This window comes from Girardinichthys multiradiatus, chromosome 4 (assembly GCF_021462225.1).
Source record: "Girardinichthys multiradiatus isolate DD_20200921_A chromosome 4, DD_fGirMul_XY1, whole genome shotgun sequence".
NCBI classification, from domain to species: domain Eukaryota; kingdom Metazoa; phylum Chordata; class Actinopteri; order Cyprinodontiformes; family Goodeidae; genus Girardinichthys; species Girardinichthys multiradiatus.
The window spans coordinates 35,742,454-35,768,500 of NC_061797.1; the positions used below are offsets into that span (position 1 = coordinate 35,742,454).

Sequence of the window (26,047 nt, forward strand, 5' to 3'; positions counted from 1 at the left end):
GCAACAGGAAGAAACAAGTCCTGCTATCCTGTACCACCTACCAGCTTTGTGCCAAAGGTCCAAAAGTCTGTTTTTGAAACAACAGTGCATGATTTTATGGAGAAATTGGTTCTGTGGCGCAGTTTCTGAAAGATTAATAACCGAGCAAAAACCATTTCACTGCACAGTTCGTCCAAATTTAAATGAGGCAATTTGAATGCATTTAGGAGAAAGTCCACCATTATTTATGTACATTTAGAGAAAATAGTATTGCATTCTCACAGATTAGAGCTGCTTGAGTTACTCAGAATTTGCAAAAATATAATAAAATAAAGTTAAGGAAAGCATTTTCTCAAAACCTGGTTTTATTTTTAATGCAGGAGAGCAAACAAAGACTAAACTAAATCAGCTGTGCCACTAGCTAAACAAAAATAGGTCAGGGTTCTCACAGAAAGTAGAATTTAACCAAATCTCCGATGAGGTGGGCGTGATATTTCTGTACATAATTTTCTAAACAAACATTTTTTGTAAAGTGTTTAGAATCAGATTGAAAAGAGGACAAATGCAAGCTGATGCAAAAAGAAGGTGCATTTCTCCCATTCGCTGGACTTTATGGGTGTTTGTGTCTACATTTATTTAGTGCTTCTTGGATATTAAAAATATGCAGAAATAAGGTAAAAAGCATTTAAACAACAGTCGCAAAATATGCATAAGATTGTGTTGTTTTGTTATTTCCTTCCAGTGTTTCCCCTTAACATTTGCCTGTTTTTAATAAAAAGTAGAAAAGTAAAATGTAGAGATTCAGCTTTTTAGAATAATGCTCTCTCACCTGGCTGAGCCAATTTGTTCTGATTTAATTAGAGTGCAGAACCTGTCTCAGACTCTGACCTGCCTTCATGTTCGTTTTTCAAGTCCTCTGCCACAGGGACTGCTGCAGGCCCGTCTAGATGAGAAACACAATCTTTACTGTCCAGTTTATGTTTTTCCTGCAGTAATTCGTACGTTTTAATTGCCATTTAGAACTCTTACTAAAGTTACTTAATTAAAGCAATATTACATTGTCTACCTAAATAAATAAAAAACTGATTTAAACAAAATATATTTTTTTTGTCAGCTTCACTATTTAACTTTTTTGTATCCTAAATGTACCATATGTAAATGGCTTGAGACGCCTTCTGTTTCATCTGAGATCCATTTACTTTTTGTCATAAGTGTATTCTGATCAATGCTTGCTGTGATTGCCTGGATACATATTAGTATGGACATTATTTTCACAGAAACAGATAATAAAATAAATTCACTTACACTGACCTTCATGTCCGTGTTGCAGCATACAGCTGAATCCTTCACCCATATTCCCAACAGACTGCCAGGGAAGGGTAAATCCCAGTCACCTTTACATGTTATGTGCTGCCTGCAAGAAACAGCTCACAGTAAACCTTTGTTCTGTTTAATCTGCAACAAATCTAATCTGATGAAACATGTATCTTGTATTCCATGCGTTAAAGTGAATTTGAAATCATGTATTTTGGTTTCAGCCATTTGCTCCCTCATTTTTGCATATTATGGGTTTATGGTACCAGCTAAGATTTTATACAGTGCAAAATTTAAGATTAATTTCGTGCTGATGCAACAGCTAGATATTCTGAAAACGATTACATGGAAATCATATTGGTGATGCATTACAAGTCACAGTGGCTACTTGTTAGTCATTGTACACTACAGTATCAAAGGTTTTCGCTCACCGATCTAAAATACGGTATTTATGCATTCTTGTCAACTCCTTGGCCACACACATGAAATCCAGCACCTAGACACACACGGATTAAGTCAACTGAAAGGACTCCTAATGATTCAGCATACCAAGACTGGCTGAAGAACTAGACAATTTCATTCTCCCAATTTTGTAGGAACTGATGGTTGATGGACGCTTCCTATTCACACGTAACTGCGCACAGTGCACAAAGCAAGGTCCATAAAGACATGGATGAGTGAATGTGGTTGTGAAAGAGCTTGACTGGCCTGCAAAGAGTCCTGACCTGAACCCAACAGAACACCTATGAGATTAATAGCAATAGAGACTGCGATTTAGGGTTAAGGTCCAGCATCGGTGTGTGACCTTAAAAACACGGTTCTAGAAGAATCGTCAAAAACTCCCAGAAACACACTGTTAAACCTTGTAGGAAGCTTTCTGAGAAAAGTCGAAGCTGTTATAGCCGCAAAGTATGACAGACATCATATTAAAACCGATACATTAGGAATGAGATTCACTTAAGTTCATAAGTGTGTGAAGGCAGATAGGTGAACAAGTTTGGTAATATAGCATATAAAAGATGTAAAGTTAAAATGGCTTTCTATCCCTTTCAAAAGAGACAAAAATCAACAATATACTTAAAGTTGTTCTTGTACAGCTTTCTTTTGTCTTTAATTATATCTCAAGTTAATATTCTAGTCAAACTGTACAGGGATTGTTTAGGGTTAGAATTGTTTTACTGCACATACAACCCATTTTGCATTCATCAAGTACTTATCTTACCTCATATACTCAACCATGTATTTTAAATCCTAAGGCAAAAAGCCTCATAACAGTGGAATGGATGATTATTACATTGTTCTGCACCTTTTGAAGGTTGTCAGATGATGAAACAGCTGAAAAAACTGTGCAGCACTATAGTCATGCTGCTGTCACAAGTGTTAACTGATGATGAATTTTCACAAGCTAAAGAAAGATCTGAGAGGATGATGAACACAAGGGACAGAGCCAGATTGAACTAAACCTAAACTTCATTCCAAACTGTCCACGAGTTTAGTATTTTATGTTCTTTTGATGTCTGCATGTTGGAGCGTACATTTGTCTCCTTCACTGGCATTACATTTCTTATTTCTTTACAGCAAAACATTTTTTATTCATCTTTAACTTCTACAGACCCATTAGCACCTCCTATTCCAGGAACAGTTGCCATAACGCCTTTTTAAACTCCTCATGTAATTGGCAATTTTAGTTAAAATAAAACAACCTCTGAGTACAAGACAAGTTTTTCTCTAATATATTACATCAAACATCAGTTTAGGAATGTTTTCCAGTGACTACATTTTGGGAATGCTGAGTATCGCCAGATGACCATGTATCACTGAGAAGTTTAACAGTGAATGCAGAATCCTCAATCCTGCCGTCACGCATTCCCTGGTGGAAGCAGAGGCTGAGGACTCGGGGTTGGACTCTTTCATCACCCAGACTGAAGTCACCAAGGTGGTTAAAAAGCTCCATGGTGGCAGGGCTTCGGGGGTGGATGAGATCCGCCCTGAGTACCTTAAGTCTTTGGGTGTTGTAGGCTGTCGTGGTTGACACGCCTCTTCATCATTGGGTGGCGGTCAGGGACAGTGCCTCTTGACTGGCAGACCAGGGTGGTGGTCCCCTTCATAAGAAGTGTTCCAACTATAGGAGGATCACACTCCTCAGCCTCCCTGGTAAGGCCTACGCCAGGGTATTGGAGAGTAGAGTCCTGCTGATAGTTGAACCTCGACTTCAGGAGGAGCAGTGTGGTTTTCGTCCCAGCCGTGGAACACTGGACCAGCTCTACACCCTCTGCAGGGTACTCGAGGGTTCATGGGAGTTTGCCCAACCGGTCCAGATGTGTTTTGTGGACCTGGAGAAGGCATTCGACTGTGTCCTGCGTAGTGTCCCGTGGGGGCTGCTCCAGGAGTATGGAGTCGGGGGCCCTTTATTAGGGGCTATCCGCTCTCTGTACAAGCGGAGCATGAGTTTGGTCCGCATTGCCGGCACTAAGTCAGACCTGTTCCTGTTGCATGTTGGATTCCAGCAGGGCTGCCCTTTGTCACCGGTCCTGTTCATAACTTTTTTGGACAGGATTTCTAGACGCAGCCAAGGGCCGGAGGGGGTCTGATTTGGGGACCAGTGGATTTCGTCTCTTCTTTTTGCAGATGACGTGGTCCTGCTGGCCCCCCCTAGCCAAGACCTACAGCATGCACTGGGGCGGTTCGCACCCGAGTGTGAAGCGGCTGGGATGAAGATCACCTCCTCCAGGTCCGAGACCATGGTTCTCGGCCGGAAAAAGGTGGCTTGTCCTCTTCAAGTTGAAGGGGAGTTCTTGCCTCAAGTGGAGGAGTTCAAGTATCTTGGGGTCTTGTTCATGAGTGGGGGGAGAATCAGTTTGCCTGATTTAATCTCCCTCCTTTGTTTGTATCAAAAGCACTGATAATTGTATCAGCCTGCTAAAGGTGCATAACTATTTGAAAGAATCAGAGGACAAGTGGACAGAACAACTTAGGTGTAAAGGGCAAATAAATTTCCAAACAATCCTATATGAGGTTTTTCCTCTGCTTCCACCTCTCTGCCTGCTCAGATGATTTTCTTCTAAGGTCCCTGCTTGCTTGCAGTCTTTTACTCCTAAATTTTTATCTCTTAGCCAAAATTACGGAAATATTGGACTAAAACAACTTCTTACCAACAACTCCTAAGGATTATTATTATTTTAATTTTTTTCTAAAGAATTTTGAATTTTTTATAATCAAACCCGAAAGAAGTACAAGTTGACGCCAGCTAATCAGCGCAAGATACCTCCCTTCACCACAGAGGACTTCGACAAACTTTTACAGAAATTGGCTGTTTTGGAGAAGAAAATCCATCGACTAGAAGTGACTGTGGAGGTGAATATGGGGTACAACGATGATTCAACTCTGCCTGTGATCCCAAACAGTGACAGCCAGCTCAACGACTCAGCCAGCAAACAGAACACTGAGAATAAACCTACCATGGCATGTTTTAGGCGCATGCCCAAAAAATCAAGGTGGACGACTCACTGGAAGATCTCAGCAATTAAATAAATTAGAATGGCCAGAATTACAGAGAAATGCCCCCGTTTCCCCTGGGAAAAGGAGACTTCGACAGCGAGCTGCTGTCACAACAACTGATAGGAATGAGACTGCTGGAAATAATGGAATTCCCCTCCAAAACAGATTTGCCCCACTACAGAATGAAAACCAGGAAAATGATCCATCTTCTGAGAACAATAAAAGGTATGAGAACAACCTTCATTCTAAACAGTCTTCTCCTAAATTGCCAGAGAAAAACCGCCCCACCGGACCAAGAACCCTAATAGTGGCAACACAGCTGTGGATGGAATTAAAAACGTCTGCAACAAGAAAAACACAGAAGTTATGGATCTCAATATCAAGGTGTTTCTCAGCGGACCCTTTGCACCGATTTTCTGTGGAGAATGTTTTTGAGACTTCTGAGGATTAATAAATGTTGAAAAAAACATGTGCTACTACATCTGTGAACTTCATCGACAACGTCAAGCAAGATGGTTTCTGTTTGAACAAGATGGGAGCCAGACGTCTCACATCTAATCTCTTCTCAATCCTGAAGACAGAAGTGCCAAAGATCTATGTGACACTCTTAGAAATTTTGGTTTGACTCAACATGTTAAACAGCAAACGCACAAACAGGGACATATTTTGGACTTGATCATCAGTAAGGGTCTAAACATTTCCAAGGTGTCTGTAACTGATGTTGCTCTATCTGACCACTTTTCTGTTATTTTTGAAAGCATCATCTGCAATGACTCAGTTTGCCAAAGAGACATGATAAGAAAACGCATCTTTACTCTTCAACCTCCACTTTGCCCTGTAACACTATAGATGAGCTGGTAGATAACCTTCATTCTAAAATCTCGAACATCATTGATTCAGTTGCTCCAATTAAAGTGAAAGTCGTTTCTGGGAAGAAAATGTCAGAAGTGAAAAAAAGGAGTGTCGAAAAGCTGAACGCAGGTGGCGAAAGACTGGACTCCAGGTTCACTATATTATCTATTAAGAGAGACTATACAGATATAACCTACAACTGAAAAATACATAGAACCTTTCTTTTCTGAGATCATCAGCAAAAACTTTAACAATGCCCGTGCCTTATTTGCCACGGTCGACAGGTTAACAAACCCTCCTGTAACTGTAGCATCTGAACTCCACTCTACCAGGGCCTGCAATGAATTTGCTAAATTCTTTACTGAAAAAACCCAAAAGATCAGAGGGGCAGTGAGCACATCCACATCAACTCCAGTACCAAAGTTGTCTCCAACTAGAACTGATTTTGACAAAATTTCCCTATTTCACCAAATAAACTACAAAAACTTAGAAGAAATTGTACAGCAACTAAGCTCTTCTTCCTGCTGTCTCGATCTTTTACCCACAGCTTTCCTTAAGAAAGCTTTGCCTGTCATAACATCTGATTTAACACAAATAATAAATGTGTCCCTTTTGTCAGGTGTTTTCCCCCAGGCCCTAAAAACAGCAATTATCAAAACTGTGTTGAAAAAAAGCAACTTGGACAAGTTGCTACTACAGAACTACAGACCTATCTCAAACCTCCCCTTCATCAGTAAGATTATTCAAAAATCTGTGTTTCAACAGTTAAATACCTTCCTAACAATGACCAGCCGCTTCGTCAGGCTTTCCTGCTCACCACAGTACAGAGACTGCTCTTCTCAAGGTGTTCAATGACATCCGTATAAATGCAGACTGTGGAAGAACCACAGTGCTGGTATAATTAGACCTTAGTGCAGCATTCGACACTGTTGATCACTCCATTTTATTAGAGCTCCTGGAAAACTGGGTCGGCCTTTCTGGTACAGCACTCAATTGGTTTAAATCCTACTTGAAGGACAGGGGCTTGTTTGTGTCAGTAGGTAACTTTACATCAGAGACCACAAAAATCACATGTGGCGTTCCCCAAGGGTCCATCTTAGGGCCCCTCCTATTCAATATCTACATGCTCCCCCTAATTCAGATTTTAATAAGCAACAACATAAGTTATCATAACTATGCAGATGACACACAGCTATGCATTACGATGTCACCAGGTGACTATGAACCCATTCAACGCTGGGTAAATGCTTAGAAGAAATCAATGCATGGATGTGCCAACATTTTCTTTAGCTGAATCAAAACAAAACTGAAGTAATAATCTTTGGACAAAAGGAAGAGCGTTTAAAAGTTAGCACACAGCTTCAGTTAATACAGCTAGAAACCACCAGTCAGGCTCGAAATCTGGGTGTATTGATGGACTCAGACCTGAACCTTCAGAGGCACATAAAGACAGTAACAAGGTCGGCCTTCTATCACCTAAAGAACATCTCCAGGATTAAAGGACTAATGTCTCAGCAGGACCTTGAAAAACTAACTAATTCATGTGTTCATCTTTAGTAGAATTGATTACTGCAACGGTGTCTTCACAGGTCTGTCTAAAAAGTCGATCAGACAGCTGCAGTTGATCCAGAACGCTGCTGCCCGCGTCCTCACTAGAACTAAGAAAGTGGAGCACATCACCCCGGTTCTAAAGTCCCTACACTGGCTCCCTGTAACTCAGAGAATAGATTTTAAAATACTTCTGTTAGTCTATAAATCACTGAATGGCTTAGCACCAAAATACATTACAGACTTGTTGTCAGTGTATCAACCAACCAGACCTCTCAGGTCTTCTGGCTCAAATCTACTCTGCATACCCAGAACCAGAACTAAACATGGAGAAGCAGCTTTTAGTTCTTATGCTCCACTAATCTGGAATAAACTCCCAGAAAACTGTAAAAGCGCTGAAACCCTAAATTGCTTTAAATCAAGATTAAAAACTTATTTGTTTAGAGTGGCCTTTGAATGTGTTATCTAAACATTATTAGTTAAGTTTTCAGTCCAATTTTCTTTTTGTTTTCTTATCCATGATTCTATTCTCTTTATTTTTTTAATTACCTCTGTTGTTTGATTTTCTGTATTGTTGTAATGTTTTTCCTTATGTACAGTGCCTTGAGTGCCTTGTTGCTGAAAAGCGCTATATAAATAAACTTGACTTGACTTTGGAATAGCTCAATAATCAGATATATATATAAAAACCTGCACAGCTAAGTTCAGTTTAAAAACACCAATGACCTTTTCTACTTAAGGTCCTTTTGCGCTATAGTGACTCAGGGCAGTTGTGTTTGTCAGAGTATCAGGGGAGGCTGGGTCAAAGAACTAACATTTGGTTTAGTTCTAATGCTTTAACAAGGTTCACCAATAAACTGCGTGTGTCATTAGCAGGATGTGGGCTGGGCCACATTTAACATGACATTAAGTAAAAAAAAAAACACATTCAGCATAACTGCTCTACCGATCAATGCTTAGTGTTCATTCTGCCTATAAACTCACAATCTGAATTTATTTCTGAACGCTGACTTATGGACTTCTGCAGAGCAGCTTGTTAATAGAACGTGATTGTTATTGAAGCTACACAGATTGTAACAACTAGTTTGCAAACCTGTGTTTGTGCTAACAATTCTGAAACAGACGCAAAGGCAAATCTGCTCCATAAATTGGTTCACCAAACAAAGACCATAACTCTGAGTTGATGCAGTTTGTCCACATTTAAATAAGGCATTATGCATGCGTCTAAGGGAATGATAATAATAATGAATACCGCACTTTATATTTACAGAAATCTCAAAGTAATAATATTAATTGAAAAATCAATATGATAAAATCAGAAACCTTAAAATGCAAACAAAATATCCAAGAAAATAGTAACTGCAATAAATACAAAGAAAAATAAAAACAGGACAAAACATTTAAAGCGTGATCATTAAAAACATTTGGCACAAAGAAAGGGTTTCAGGCCTGTTTTAAAGCATGCCCTGGTCTGTGGAGCTCACAGATGTGGAGGAAAAGGCCCAGTCTCCTATGGTCAGGGAGCGAGTCCTAGGAATGTGAAGAAGTTGGTGTTGAAGGAGCGGAGAGTATGTGACGGACAATGAAGAGTGAGGAGGCCTTTTAAGTAAGATGACACATTAACGTGCGGACAGTGAAAAGTGAGCAGGGAGATTTTGTAGGTGATCCTGGCAGAGATGCGACCCAGTGATGTGTCCATGTTTACACACTATTATCAGGACCCTGACAGCGCTGTTCATACATTCATCAATTTCTGTATGTTCTTACCAGGAATCCCAAAGAGAAGTGGATTGCTATGGTCAAGTCTGCTTTTAGGTCTCTTGCTGTAATTAGCTGTACCATAAAGTGATCAGTGGACCCTTCCAAGCTGGAGGAGACTCTAACCTTTATAAAGTTCTGTAAGGACCATATTTCATTTTTATCACCTTCACTTAACACTTCTGCTCAGAATATTATTGTTCTAGTCTTTTTCTGCCTTCCAGCAGTGGTATGAAGCATTATGTATGTATGTATGAATTAGAAAAAGGCATTAGATCACCGTGTCATGATTTCCTTTTTATTAAATAAAAAAAAGATTCATACTGCAATATCACCCTCAGTTATTAGTTCTTTCGTAAAATTTTTCTTGTAGATTATACAGTTTTGCAGTAATAACAGCTACAGATGGAACATCTCATCCTTGAAGGGTCGCAGGAGGCTGGTGTTTATCTCGATCATTCAACAAGAGGCAGGGTACACCCTCGACAGCTTGCCAGCCAATCCCAGGATGCACAGGACAAACAACCATGCACACCTAAGTGCAATTGCAAGTAACCAGCATGCACATGGAGAACATGCAAACTCTGGGATTCAAACCTGGGACCTTCTTACTGCAAGAGAACAGAGCTAACCACTACCCTAGTAGGCAGCTACAGATAGAATAAGTTTGGTGAAACAAACCCCAATTTCTGCTTTGCAAAGCTGGATGTTATAACAGATTTGTAGTCTAAAGCTTAATGCAGGATGGTAACTGCTGTGAGTAAATGTGATGGATGTTTTTTGATCATTTGTTACTCACGTCAGATTGTAATGTTCACAAATGTGCAAAATATTTTTTTGATGGTTACACTTTACCTTCTGGGTCCATCTCAAAAAATTACAATATCATCTGAAACTTGGTTTGTTTCTGTAATGCTATTCAAAAAGTGAAACACACAGATTCATTACAAAGAGTGATATATTTCAAATGTTTTATTTTTGTTAATTTTGATGAATACGGCATACAGCTAATGAAAACCCCAAATCCTCATAAAAATAGAATATTACAAATTATATAAAAGAAAATATTTGTATTACAAAAATGTTGTGCCCTGTGATGGCCTGGCCACCTGTCCAGGGTGTACCCTGCCTCCCACCCATTGACTGCTGCAGATAGGCACCAGCTTCCCTGTGACCCACTATGGAAGAAGCAGTAGAAAATGACCAACTGAATGACAAAAATGTTGTCCTACTGTGAAGTATGTTTATGTACTGTACAGTATTTGCACTCGAAATTCGGTCAGGGCTTTAAAGCTGTGTGACATGGAGATGATCAGCCTGTGGCTCTGTTGAGGTGTTACGGAAGTCCAGATTAACAGCGGCCTTTAGCCTGTCTCCATTGTTGGGTCTGGTATTTCTTATCTTTAGGCCTGGAGTGTGTAACTGGTAGAACTGTGAGAATTCCTTGTGGGCTAGCAGGGGTTTTGGGCTAATAGGGCTGTTGTAAAGTCAAGTCAATGACGGGTTTAAGACAGGGCGCAGGCCAGGCTGCCTTCTTTTGCACTGTGGTACAGCCAACCATCACTGAAGCGAGCTTTCATGTATAACATGTGACCACAACAGGGTTGCGAGTGCCAGCCACCTCAACAACATTTAAATACACAGTTTCAGATATGTTTCTGAAATGGGTGCGAGAGATGACTGATGCGCTAAAGTCAAGGCCTGAATTAAAAAAATATAACAAAATTGAAACCACTAGATATTGCAAGCCAAAAAACCTAGTCTCTATGCTGAAAAACACAATCCAGTCCCCAGTCTCTTTTGTTTTTGACAAATTATATTTTCTTGTAAAGCTGCAGCAAATTCGATTGTTGGAACTTTTGTAAAATTGCTTCAAGGATCTTTTGAAATTTAACTAACATAATAAGTAATAATACTTTAAAAGGTTTGCCATTATATTAAGCAAAATCTTCACATTCCTCCATGATGTGTTGTGTAAAATGATTTCTGGGGCTGCAGTGAAAACGGAGCCATTTTGCCACCGTTGCAGCACATATTAGCATCATGCCAAGGAATGAAGACATGATCAGAGGAGGGAAATGCTCTGCCAAACCTGCCTCTCTCATGCCAAAGCATGGGGAGATAGGAGAGGTAGCGGGCAGAGCCAACTTTCCATTCCAGCTGGAAAGCTGGAAAAGAGGCATTGTTTTCCTCAGCTCCGGCTGTCAGCCCTTGTTGCTGATATGTACGAGTCAGTAGGAACAACCCACTATTTCAAAAGAGCATTCAGACGTTTTTGCCAGACACTTTAATAGCTTTATTCTTGAATAATTACCGTATCTATCAAAACACAGTCATCACAAAATAACTTCATCTGCCTTTAGTTTTTAAAATGTGTTTACTAATAATTAGAAAGCATGTGTTCTATAAAAAACAATTCACATATTGGTTTCCCCCTTATATATATAATACAGTCTGTCTTCTGTCTCGAGCCACTATATGTGCAAAGCAGAAAACCTTCTCTTCTTAGCAGCATCCTCTACAGGGACTCCCTTCGTTGCCATGTAAAAAGAAGCACATCATTATTCTGGCCACAGTGCTGATAGTGAAAATAGAGGTTCACAGAGCCTCATTGTCCCTTTCTCGGTCAATGCTGTCTCTGACCACTGTTCGCGCTGACTGTCACCCCCAAACCTTGCCTGAATATGAATTGACATCACCTTTCATGAGTGCAAACTGACACCCTCTCTTGGTCATTTGTGGAACTTCAAGCAGAGCCTCAAAAACATCAGCTTGTTAATGTTAAAATGGTAGGATGCTTACGAGAGCAAATGTCATTCTAGCTGTTCAGCAGGAATCATTCTGTTAATAAACGTTTTAACAGAATGCAGAATATTTCTTTTATAAACTTCTCTCTGTAAGTTGTTGGTCTGACTGATTTACAGTCGGTTTTGTATTTAAATTGCTCAGACAAAATATAAAATGCCGGTAATCTTATTTATTTTGTTAACATGTCCAATACCCAGGTTTCCTTTCCTCCTAGGTCCAACTGGCTGAAGCCTTGCTGTGGGCGTCGAGTAGCTCTGTGGCAGGTCTGCCTGCTCAGTGCTGGCTTCAACTGTGTGCTGGTGGCCTGCGTTATTCTGGTGGTGCTTTTTCTGTCTTTGGAGTTGCTCATAGACACCAAACTATTACAATGTAAGCATTTGATTTCTCCTATTTTGATATGTAACTTTCTGCCTTGATATGGGATGATTTTCTGACTGTACCTATTTTACCCAGGGGGCATGCATCACAATTTTCATCAGCAGCTTGACTAACAGAGTGGGGACTTAAACTCCTACGTCCTTAATTATCCAATTCTGTCTTTGTTAACTCAACTTCTGCTCTCCTGCACAGCCACTTTTGGCCAGACTGAATATTTCCCCCAAAAAGATATTTTCAGTATAGAGAAAACACATGCCCATTCCTTTCCTAATAAACATTTTGCTGCATTCCTGCAGTCTCTTAGCAAGTATCACAATTATCTACGTAACAGAGAACAATTGCCAAAATACCTAAAAGTAAAGTAATTAAGGTAAAATTAACTTCCATTAGCTACAACAGTAGATGAAAAAAAAATAAAATAAAAAAAAATCAAAACCCACCAAATAAAACTGAACATGGTGTTTCCAGACTTTTTAGTTGTTCTATATATTGCTATTATGAGAATGAACGTTTCATTTAATTTTATTTCATTTTAATTTACATTGCCCTCACTACTAACAACTAAATACAATGATGTTCAGCATAGATTTGTCAAAGATGAGCATAAACTGGTCCGGGGTCATATGATGTTTTCACACTGAGATATTATGTAGTTTCTGAAATTTAATAGTGATAATGCATTTATTATTGATGTCATCCTATCCAGGTTTCAGTATACTCAGTAATTCCTGAATATATATAAAGAACTTATATAAAAATATATATAAAGAAAAGTAAAGTATAATCAATTAACAAAATTGCTTGTCATGCTCTGTTGGAGACTGTTTATCAGGAACAGACCTTACACACATTTTCTAAACTTTTATTTTACCATGATAATGTCCCTCTTTAGTTTCCTAAGCATAATTTAGTATATCAGTTGGTTAACTCAGCATTGCTACAGAACCTTCAGTTTTTTTGGGGTGTTTTAAGCTTATTCAATGTCATTAAATGTTTTCAAATTAAGTTAGTTGCATTTATTTTTGAGTAGATCTACTTTTTTAGGCTTTTATGCCCACTGATGTTTGGACAACAATTCCAGCTTTGAGGAACACATAAAATTAAGGAGAAAATTAAATTAAAGATGCTGGTTGCTTTTCTGAAACTGCTTACACTGAACTAAAAAAAGAACAGAAATACCAACAGTCTTGGATATTTGTCCTTAGTGCTGTCTGCCTTCTTAACGCTAAGTTCGAACTGATATGACTCCACAGCTGTGGTGAACATCTGCATTCCACCATACACCGACTGAACTGTGACTTATTGGGGCTGCTCACATGGTGAAAAATGACATGAGAAGAAATACTAAAACACATATAATTATATTAATAACATTGATAACACATTTTATTTACAGGCACCTATCAAAATTGTATATACGTTTGTTATGGATCTATTTCTATAAATGCTCATAAAATGTCTGCATTAAAAGCATGATATGTCTATATTAAATACATGCACAGTTAAAAACAGAAATCTACATGCACTGTGCAAGTTACATGTAATCTTGTTTCTCTAACAGTCTGACTTGAAAACAGGCTGAACTTTTAGTTTTCAAATTATTACTATTTGCTGAATGCCAGAGTAAGGAGCGAGAAGTGTTTTGCTACTTTCTTCAGTCAGACGTTTACATACATTTCCTTAGTATTTGGTAGAACTGCCTTGTATGACTTGGGACATTTTGTGAATCCTTCCCCAAGCTTCTCACAATAGTTTTCTGGAGTGTCAACCCATTCTTCCAGACAGAACTGATGTTACTGAGTCAGTTTTCCAGGCCGACTTTCAGACACACATTTTCAGCTCTGGCTGTTTGGGCTTGGGATCAGGGCTTTGTGATGGCCACTCCCAAACATTGACTTTATTGTCCTTAAGCCACTTTTTAACTAACTTGGCTGTATACTTAGAGTCAATCATTTGTACCTCAGCAATAGTTTCCTAGCTCATACCTTGAGATGTTGGTTCAATATTTCCACATAATGTTCAATCCTCATAATACCATGTATTTTGTGAAGTGCACCATTCCCTCTTGCAGGAAAATGCCTCCACAACATGTCGCTGCCACTTCCTTCACAGTTAGGACAGGCCTCTCAGGCTTGCAAGCTTACACTTTTTCCCCCGAAATGTACAATTGATCATTATGGCACATCGCATCATTTTTAGTGTGATCATAACACAGGATATGTCTCCAAATGTTTGTCTTTGTCCCTGTGTGTGTTTGCAAACTTTTTTTCATGTTGCACATAAAAGTAGTCTTGGCAATCCTAACGGACAGGAAAAGTTTTGTCTGATTTAATATCAGACAGTGAGGCAATAAATGACTGTCATCTAGTCTGGTTTAAATACCTGGTTTCAACAGCTGGTGTCACCAATTTTGATTTTGTGGCCTGTCTGTGACAGTGGAGGTCAATGATGAATAATTGTGATGTATACTCATAATGTGAAGTGATAATGAACAAAGTATCTTGTCAGTGGCTGCCAGCATATATCTCCATTGATCACTGGCCAACATCCAGCCTTAACCAGAATCTCAAAGCAGAGACTGTAGGATTTTAGTTTTTCTAGATCTATTGTAATTTCATTTTACTTCACTGCCTCTTAAGGAAGACAAAGAGAAGAATCTAGAGGGTTATAAGGTGTGATCGGTGCTGCAAGTTAATGGATGAACTCTCAGATAATAAATAAAAGCAATAGATGTTTTTCAGTTTTCTGGTCTGTTTTTTTTAAACTATCAGTAATGCATGGGTTTCTCTGTTTGAGTTGCTACATTGCATTTTAATTTGATGGGCATCTCTAAAACTGTTTAAGATATTTTCTCCTGATTCCTCACCCTGCAGTTTCCAGTGCGTTCCAATTTGCCACCATTATCCACTGGATCAGCCTCATCATCCTGTCACTTTTTTTTTCAGAGGTAAGACACATTTTGATTACAATAATAGCTTTTGTTCTTATTTGATAGCAGCAAAAAGCTGCCTACATGTAGTTGTCTGTGGGTTCAGATGATTAAACTGTGCTAAATGTCTGCAATGCAAACCAATAAAAAAATCGAGAGGCGCTGGCTGCTAAAATTTTAAAGAGTTGAAGCAAAAACAAAAATCTTGAACAGGATAGAGAAAACATCAAGTTATCATTTGCCATCATTTCCAATACAACAATTTGTATTCCAAAAATGTTCTTGTGCAACACTATCACTAGGCCTGTTCCACCTAAAAAATAAATAAACAGAAGAAATCATTTTCTTCTGCAAATATTATGTTGCTGCTGAATTTTCTCCACTCTGCTAGAAGGTCAAATCTCATTGGCTAATTTTCCAACAGGTCTTGCCTTTACAGACTATTAAAATTCGATCTGATTGGATTTAATCTCTTTTCAACATTTTTGTCCTGTTTTTATTCACTGACAAAAAACTACGTCATTTTTGTCATATTTCGAGCCATCTTGCATGAGTTTTAATTAAATCTTTGTCTATTTTTGCTTGGAAAACAGAGAAGTTGACAGAAGCTATGAAGGAAATTATTAGTCAAAAAAAAAAAGACTGGTTTGTATATTTTTCTGTCATTTTGTATGTTATTTAACAGTATAATAAGACCCAAATGTTACTGAAACCAAAGGTTTGCATTTGTTTTTCTGAAGGCTTCTGATCTTGCTTTTCACACTTAAGTGTTTTTTGCCAACTTTATTTATTTGACCAATTCAAATTATTTACGTATTATATAGCTTTATTTTTAATTATTATTACACTCCATTTGGAAATAACAGAGATGTAAAAAGGATTACAGGCAAGGGCCAGATCTCACAAAGGTGGCTTGGTATGATCACAACTCAAAAGCAGTTTTGCCCTAACTTCTAATCTATTTTACAGTTTTCCTGTCTTTTTGTCTCCATCAGACTGTCTTTAGAATTGTAGTGCTCGGGATCTGGGATTACATCGAAAACAAAGTGGAAGTAAGTAGTGGTGCACCAGCAAAATCTTTTACTTATATTACAATGGTGTAATTTAAAAAAAAAAAAAACTATTTTTGTGATTTCTTCTTTTACTTTGCCAACAATTTTATATTTTTATTTTATTTTAACAAAAAACAAAACACAAAAAACAATACAAAACACAAACTAAAAGACAAAAAAAAAAAAACTGCAGTGCCATAACCATTGCTGTGCTCCTTGGTGTTCGATAAAGTGTACCATAGGTCTCCATTTCTCTTTAAACTGCTCTATCAATCCTTTAGCCATATAGTCACACTCTGTAACACAAAACATGATGTAATCTCTTTTATCCTTATATTTTTTTAAGGAACTGTGGCCGTTTTCCTCCAGGACAGGGCTGTCATTCACAAATTTTGAAGTGGACAAGAGTTAACTAAAATAGAACTGACAGAATACTTACAGTTAAACAATATTTTATATAATTTGAACAACTGTCTCCAAATACGTTTGGAGTTTGACATGATGTGTCTTTCTTCTCAATATTAACTGCAAGAATCTGGAATTTCAAAGGACCACAAGCATAGCCTGACAGCTGTAATATGCTGTTGAAACCATATATTTTCATACACTGTTTTAAAAGACACACAACCTCGACTTTGCCACATTCCAAATCAAAAAATATTCACAACCCTTTAAATTTTTGCAAAGCTTCTTATGTTACATGTTACAACCACAATGTCTTATTGAGGTTGTATGTGACCAATTCAAAGTAGTATTTAATTGTGAAGTGGAAGGAAAATATCTATGCTATCACAATTGAAAATTTGAAGGCATGCAGTTGTTTTCAGATTCCTTTTTTTCTTGGAGTATGTCTCTACTAAATTTGCTCATCTAGAGACTGAGATTTTACTAATTCTTATTTGCAAAATAACTAAAACCCAGGCACATTCCACAGAGTTTTTGTGTGATTTGCTTTATTTTAAGTCTTAGTTTGTCTCAATCTACCATATAAAACCCAAATAAAATACAGTAGAGTTTGTGATTGTAATTTGACAGCACTTTATGTGAAACACCTCAAAGGCTATGAACACATTTGCAGGGCAGTGTACTTGTTTTTTTTTCATATTTCTGCAACATGCCATTGAATTGAGCATTGTGAATTTCCTCCCCGCCACACTACCAGCCGGTGGTTGGTATCTCTGCCCACCGCTGTACTTGTGGTTCTTGGTGTCCGGGGCTGGGCGCTCTGGTGTGTGCCGGCTAACTCCCGGTGGCTGCTTGCCGGGGCCTGGACCCCTGGGCTCTGTCAGGCCTCTGCTTGGGGAGTAAAGTGTCCTGGGGTCTCGGGTCTCTGGGTCCATGGCTGGATCTGCTCAAACGTAGACGGCTGCCGACGGAGCCTGTGGGCTCTTTGCTGCAGCTCCCTGGGGCTTCTGCACTGTGGCTGCTGTGTGGATCCTCACACTCGCTATTGCATATTTTTATGGAGAAACCTTGCATACACAAACGTGCTCACACTCAGACCCACAGGTGTTTAGATTCAGGTTTTAACAGATACACAAATGTTCTATATTGAGCCGTAAAGTTTCTTTTATAAATATCAAGCAGAGCTTTAAAACGTTAGCTGTAATCCTCCACGTTGGAAAGTAAATCTGTTGGACTTTTTCTTGGTACTCAGACAACAATTCTGAGTGCTACTCTGCCGGACGGGACAAAAAAAACTTAACATTTTGATCTATCTAGTATTTTTCTCACTTCATTGACTAATGGGTCATTAATTTTCATGCACAACTGTACGTTTTTCAGAAGTAATTTGACATCAACAATAGCAAATCCTTCAATTGCATTTGTTAAAAGGATTCCTATAACAGAAGGGAATGTTTCTTATTAATTTAAAGAGAACTGGTGTCAATTGTCAAAATGATCAATCAAAAGGTTTGTTGAGCAGAGGATCACCAACATACTGTATTACTGTGAGCTCTGAAGCTCATCACTATCATAGTTCACAATTTAAATCTGGAATCAGAGAGCAATAGAAAAGAAAGACAACAAAAACAGTAAGCTGGGTATTTTATTTTAATAAGATATGGCAAGTTAATAATTAACCCTTATTTAGAGAAACATGTAGATTGTCATGCAAGTTACTGGTTTACTAAGTGCTTGCAGTTGCTAGCAATTGTAAAGTATATTATGTATAAACAGTACCTACAAACTTTGCAAGCTTTATAACTGCTTCAATCTCAGCATGAACCTGCTAACATATATATATATATATATATATATATATATATATATATATATATATATATATATATATATATATGTGTATATGTATATATATATATATATATATATATATATGTGTATATGTATATGTGTATATATATATATATATGTATATGTGTATATATATATATATATATATGTGTATATGTATATGTGTGTGTATATATATATATATATATATATATATATATATATACATATACATATACACATATATATATATATATATATATGTGTATATGTATATATATATATATATATATATATATATATGTGTATATGTATATATATATATATATATATATACATATACATATACACATATATATATATATATATATATGTGTATATGTATATATATATATATATATATATATATATGTGTATATGTGTATATATATATATATATATATATGTGTATATGTATATGTGTATATATATATATGTATATGTGTATATATATATATATATATATATGTGTATATGTATATGTGTGTATATATATATATATATATATATATATATACATATACATATACACATATATATATATATATATATGTGTATATGTATATATATATATATATATATATATATATATGTGTATATGTATATGTGTATATATATATATATATGTATATGTGTATATATATATATATATATATATGTGTATATGTATATGTGTGTATATATATATATATATATATATATATATATATATATATACATATCCATATACACATATATATATATATATATATACACATATACATATACACATATATATATATATATATATATATATATACATATACACATATATATATATATGTGTGTATATATATATATATACATATACACATATATATATATATATGTATATATATATATATATATATATATATATATATATATATATATATATATATATATATATATATATATATATATATATATATATATACAAACAAGCACTATATATTAGCTTCACATTTGAACATTTCACTTCTAATTATTCATACAGCTTAATGTTTAAGCTACTTGTGTTTTTCTTTAAGTTTGTGCCAAGCTAAAGTCACATGTGCATAAAGGTTTATGTGCTTGTGTTTACACCCCAGGTGTTTGATGGTGCTGTCATCGTGCTGTCTCTGGCCCCAATGGTGGCCTCCACAGTCGCCAACGGGCCCAGCAGCCCCTGGGACGCCATCAGCCTCATCATCACACTGCGCATTTGGAGGGTCAAGAGGATCATTGATGGTGAGAGAGAAATAAAACCCCTCGTACATCAAAACCAATAAAACCATATGTAATCATGATTAGTCTTGTAAAGCAGTCCAAAGAAACAAAATAATTTCTGAAGTCAAAACAATCCCAACAGAAAATTAGCTGGTCCTGAACCTTCTAAGATCCTTGTTCTTCCCGTGTTTATACAAATGATTTGCAATTCAGAGCCATACAACTATTGATCATCTTTTAGAGTAAAATGCTGTCTCTCTGCTCTGACTCGTATCGATTTGAAGGCTATGGTTAAGTAGATTCAAAGAAAGTGCATTGAATGTAACTGTTGTCCCAATTATGCTAATGCAGGTTGGTTCAATACATGTTCAAAGGTCACCCTCACAATAAGTCTCAGACAGATACAAGATCAGTTGGGCACAAAACACACCTGAATGCAGCTTGTTCATGTTCATGATTTAACAAGTTACAGGTTCATTTCATATGTAGCTCTTATTTAATCTGTTTTATGTCATTTTATCGATCATTGAATGTCTGAATGGCTTTAATCCAGGTAGAGTTTTAATAAACATAAAGTCACACCTGTTGAGTGTCATTATTTTAATATACAACGTACACAGATTTACTCAGGGGAAGCAGAGCCGGCAGCATATTTTTGTCTTCTCTGACGTGATCCTTTAACAAGCAGCTGCAGCTATGTTTTCCAGGGAATAAACTCATTTTCCTGCTTTTAACTTTAAACTGTTGTGTTCAATATTTGTGAGTGATTGGTTTTATTTTTGTTTGCTCAGCAGCAAAGCACATCGGACATACACAAAAATGCTCAAACTACTAAATGTACAGCAAATGGTGAGTGTTTTCTATCAGAGTGAGAACTGTTAGGCGATAGCAGTCTGATGAGAATGGAAATGCAGAGGAACGAGCTGTTACTCAGTTTGATACGGATGGAAAACTGGAATTTATTAGCTGTTGTCACATGGGAAATATCACCCGCTTAAAATTGCAAAGAATGTGTGTGTGTAAAAAACAGAAAATCTCAGAACTAGTGTTTTATTTAAAAATGGAAAACTCTTAGCTATGGTTTTAGATCTGTTTCCAGCAGCTCTACTCCAAGCTCCTCATCCTATATCTAGGACTAAGCCAGCTACCTCACCTCACATCAGCTGCTTGTATCCGTGATCTCATTCTTTCGGTGACCATACATATCTCATGGGTGAGGGTTGGAACCTAGACCTTCACTCTTCATTTACAGGTCTGGATAATGCGTGAAAGCCACATCACCTTAGCTACAGTCAAGAAAGAGAAAGAGTACTTTGTAAATAGAGAAGTCTTCAAACACCGGCAGCATTTATGCTATGAGGTATTTTGTCAGATAATTCCTTGCTTCTTTATTGCAAGACAATGCTATCCCACAGCATGCACCTATCACCCACTAAAGACCTTGGCAAATTTCAAAATGAAGAATGTTAATAACGATAATAAACTACTAAAGTTATGAACTCTTTTATGAGTAAAAACAGGAAAATTATTACTTTTTTTTAAAGAAAAAAAAGAAAAAACTGTTATATATAGGCAATCACATCTCTAGAATAATGTTAACAAAGGCAGTGTTACATATATTTGGAATGTATACTGGCTTTTTCATAAATAAATTCAAGCTCCATACTAGTTCTCAAATGTGAATAAATCTTATTTGCCTATCTCAGATTGCAGGCAGACTGGAGTATGTGGGTTTGGTGTATTTTTCAGTGGCTTGTACAGTCAGACAAACATGTAATGAGGCGAGTTAACAGAGCGAAGCAACACAATGTGTCGGCCTTTTTGACTTTTGCGAGAATCCTTTGTGGTGTAAATTACACTTGTAAGTGTCTGCTGCACAAAAGCTGTTATCACTGCTGTGATACACACAGATGCTCACACAAACAGAAACATGATAAACACGTGGCTGACTGATGCACACTTCTACACAAATGTGTCACATTTTGTGGCCAGACAGCCACTTTCTGCTTGAGATTCCATGCCTGTTTGAAGTCTGACAGGGCTGACCCCTCGTGATGTCTCCTCCTTTTGTTATGTGAGCGTGCCAGCATAACTATAAATAGGCATTAGGAAGGAAGCATGTGCTGTTGGCTGGGTGCTTTGCTTTGCTTTTTGTTTTTTGGAAAAGAAAGCATTGGTTTATTTTTGTGCCAGCATGCTTAAAAGGCAGGTGCTCAAGTCTGCCAACAGTTCGAAAGACCTGAGTTCAGTTGTAAGTTGCTAGGTTTAACATTTCCAGTCAGGATACATAATGTAAGCATGTGTGATAACGTGTGGCTGAGTTACAACTGTGACAGAAAGGTGTGAAATAGTTTATCTGCCAGCTGTGATGACAACTGGTATCTAAATTTATTCCCATCATGTCTGTTTCAGGCATATATGGAGTGCTTCAGAAGCACAAATAAAATATGTTATATTGTATAATTATTTACCTGTTATACAATGCCCTACAAAACAGACCCCTTGAACATTTTCACATGGTGTCAAAAACAAAACACAGGTGAACTCTATTTACTAATTGGGTGACTTCTGAAAGGCATGTAGTTACATTTAATTTACTTATGGGTGTTAGAGTAAAGGGAGCCTAATAAATATGCCTGCCCCACTTTAAGGGGTTTTTATTTGTAAAAAATGCTAGTTGCTACTTTATTTAGGTCTAACTTAAAATCCCAATAGAAACACTGAGATTTGTAGGTGTAATGTGATAAAATATGTAAAAGGGACAGGGATACCATTCCAAGTCACTGTAGTTATACACATTGTACAATATAATAGATAGACTAGACATTTAGATAAATACTGGACAAATAAAAATCGGAATAAATAGAGGATTGCATCAGATATATTCAAACAGTGTCCAGGTGTTGTAGACTGGTGTGGCTTGAAATGAGCTCACAAAGCATAGCATAGCAAAGTATGCATAGTGAAACTCATGTCTTTTTTTATTTTCAAGATTTTGTTTTTTACATCAAACTATTCCAAAGAAAAACGAGTCAGTTAAAACCAAAATTCAATTCTAATTTATTTGCATCAAAAAATTACACTTCTTGCAAGCTTCTAGAACCATACAGGACTTGGACCTCATGTACTGAGTCAGAAAATACTTTTTGGATAAGATTTAAAAGAATGTACTTAAAATGAATCTGAGCTTAAAAGAAGCTTTATGGCATCTTCAAGTCAGGACAAATGAGGAGCCCTTTTCTTTTTTAGCACCTTGGTTTGTTCATTCAGTAAGGTTATAGTCTTACTTTTAACACTGGTGGTAGTTTATGTGATGACGGACATTTTGGGAGCGAAGGGCTAATTGTCCAGCCACACTGACCTCTGACCTTTAAGGAGTCCCGTTTCAACTACTGGACTTTTATTATGAAGTAACTGATGTCTCTCATTTTTATGCATCAGAACCCACCCCATTAGTGAGTTGTTTGACTTTTTTTATTTTTATTGTTTGCCTGTCATCTTTCTCCACTTTCAGCGTATGTCCTGCAAGTCAAAGTTGAGATGGAGCTGGAGATCCAGCAGTGTGAGAAAACGAAGGCTGTGAGGGAAGAGCAGCTTGAGCGTCTCACTCAGATCTGTCAGGAGCAGGCCGTGAGTCCAAGTCCAGAAGAAAACCCTTAGATTTAACTTCACAGCTAGTTTTCCTACACTTGGGCATACAATTTGGGTTAAATAAGTACATATCGTCTCAAGAGCTGTCTTTAAAGGTTGATTCTGTTTTACATTCTGCAGTATTTTGACAGCATAAATTGTTTTGTTAAAAAAGGGATTTCCAGAAATTCTGGAAATTGTTTTCATACTGTCTTTTAAAATTATATCTGTTAAGAAACACTGCAAATGCATTGTGTTATACACAGAAATAGTAGAAAAACCTTTGCAATTCTTTTTAAAATAATTATGGAATATTTCTAACACAAGATTTAAAGTAAGTTAAAACGAAAAAGGCGAGATCAACAAAACGTGGGGCATGCGAGGGTGGGACAATGTGGGACACGTCAAAATGTTTCCTAATAATTAGTAACAGTTATATCTAACTTAAAATATTAACTGATTCAACTAGGATACCACAGATGCTGAACTACATTTATTTTAAATACATTCTTAACTCTGAATAATAATTTTAGATATGAGCTACATTTTCATGATGTTTCAGAAATGCTTTCTGTCATCAGTGTGACCAAATTGTTTGGATTAATACAGAACAAACAGTTTTTATGCTGTGTATTATGTATTACTCTACAAAAAACTGGTCTTTAAAAAAGGTCATTGCACTTGTTAAGTAACTGTCTTGTTTCAGATCATCAAACTAATTTTAATATCAGTCTAAGATAACCAGAGTAAATATAAACGCCTTCTCTTTATCTATGTGAAAATGTATTAAACAAAATAAGTTCCTCTTACATTCAAACTATTCAAGTTCAACAAACGATCAGATCTAGCACCAATATTCAATACAGTTTGCATAGGAGCGTTCAGCTTGATGTCTTAGCACGTCGTTCAAAGCACATTGAATTAAGCATAGCCACTAAAAACTATTAGTCTGGAAAGAGTTAAAAAAAACATTTCTATGGCTTTGGGACTCTATGTATCCACAGTGAGACCTATTATCTACAGATGGAAAAAATGGAACAGTGGTGAACCTAACAGGAATAGCAGGCTAAAGAAAATTACTCCAAGGTCACAGTGATGATTCATCCTGAAGATCACAAACGAATCCAGAAAAAATGCCTAGATTTAGGTAAAGTCATTGTCCAATTATTGCGTTTACAGGGTAATTACTTTTTTGCATACAACCAAATTGGATTGAAAAACCTTTCATCATTTATTTATTTAAATATTTAAGTGTGACAAAGACATTTGTAAGGATGGAAATACATTCTTGCAACACTGTGGACTGTTCAGATAATATTCCGATTTATCCATCCTCAAAACAAACTTAATTGTTTTTATGCCCTCGTGCTTAAGGCAACTCAGCATGTGATCCATCCTATAACTGATACTTAACATCAAATACACCAAACCAGTATTAACCTCTTGCTTTATGTCTTTTAATTCAATTTTAGTAAGGGTACCCCACATTTTTGTGGCACATGGGAACATGGGAATGAACAAACAGGCAAGCAAATAAAACCTCTTGGTGGCGCTACTTGTGGTAGCCTCATGTTCATCTTTTCTATGGGCTTCCACCAGCAGGGGGCAGCAGTACATCACAAGCAAGTTGAGACTTTAAGCAGATTTCTTTAACATCCCTCAGAGCCCAAACAGATCATCTCTACTGAAAAATAAAGGCACCATATCATAAATATTGGTTAAAGTCTTGTTTGTATTACTATCTATCTCTCTATCATGTGCACTGCCCTACACATTGTATCTCTTTCTGTCTTCACTTGCTCAACAACCATTTTCAGTTTGAAATCCGCCAGCTGCGGGCACATCTGGCACAGCAGGACCTGGACCTCGCAGCAGAGCGTGAAGCAGCTATGCAGATCCACCACGCGTGGGGCAAACAGGGCAGGAGCTTTCAGGTCGTGGAAGGTTTGACACCTGGGGAGTCCGACGACGAGGGCGGGCAGAGAAACCCCAGGGAGCCACACACTAATACAGGTTTGGCTCTTCAAACTGTGCTTGTCAGGTCTGTGTTAAAGGACATTGGAACAAGGCTAGGAAGATCTTACATCAAGTGAATAAAAATAAATCAATAAACCTAAAGATGCTAATTTAATAATTCAACACATACCAACCCAGGTACAGTTTTTGTTTAAGAAAAAAATAAAGACAGCCCCATCAAAGCTATACCATAACGTATGCACATAAATATGTGAAACAAAAAGATTGTAATGGACTGTAATGAGGTTACATCACGTGAACTGGGTGCTTGAGCTTTGTACAGTTATTCTGGAGCAGTGGCCCTGGAGCAGTGGCCCTGGAGCAGCTTTGAGGGCAAACTCTTAGCCACCTTCATGCTTACACACAACAGCTATCTGACTGCAGGCACTCTGGGATTATTGTGAGGCAAAAAAGCTTTTAGGATCCAACAATTCCTGGTAAAAAAAACAAAAAAAACAAAAACATGTTCTCCAACACTGTCTCATGCTGCTGAGACTTTATCACGCCCTAACCATCTGTCTCACTGACCCATTATGCCTGGCCCAGCCGAGCCAGGCCAGGTCACTTGGGCCAGTTCAGGTACAGAGTGCTCAGCCCATTGGAACTTGTTTGGACAGAGTGGGCTCCTGTCAGCAACTGTCCCCCACCTGCAAACCATGACAGACGCTGGGGAGGCTCCACAGCAACCACAATTTTACCCTGAGGGCATAGTGGGAAATCTGGCTCAGAGAAACAAGTGAGGCTTTTTGCAGAAACATGGTCACTGAGACGAGCGCTAAGGCCA

The 26,047-nt window shown here is 37.3% G+C and overlaps 1 protein-coding gene across 1 annotated transcript in view; it reads left to right on the top strand.

Moving 5' to 3' along the window:
- LOC124866884 (transmembrane protein 266-like) overlaps positions 1 to 26,047 on the top strand; it is a 59,791-nt gene that overhangs the window by 28,098 nt on the left and 5,646 nt on the right. The window contains exons 4-9 of the mRNA XM_047362905.1: positions 11,972 to 12,126; positions 15,009 to 15,082; positions 16,060 to 16,116; positions 19,500 to 19,638; positions 23,132 to 23,247; positions 25,065 to 25,260. Coding sequence (XP_047218861.1) covers positions 11,972 to 12,126; positions 15,009 to 15,082; positions 16,060 to 16,116; positions 19,500 to 19,638; positions 23,132 to 23,247; positions 25,065 to 25,260 — 737 coding nt within the window. The remainder of the gene's footprint in view (positions 1 to 11,971; positions 12,127 to 15,008; positions 15,083 to 16,059; positions 16,117 to 19,499; positions 19,639 to 23,131; positions 23,248 to 25,064; positions 25,261 to 26,047) is intronic.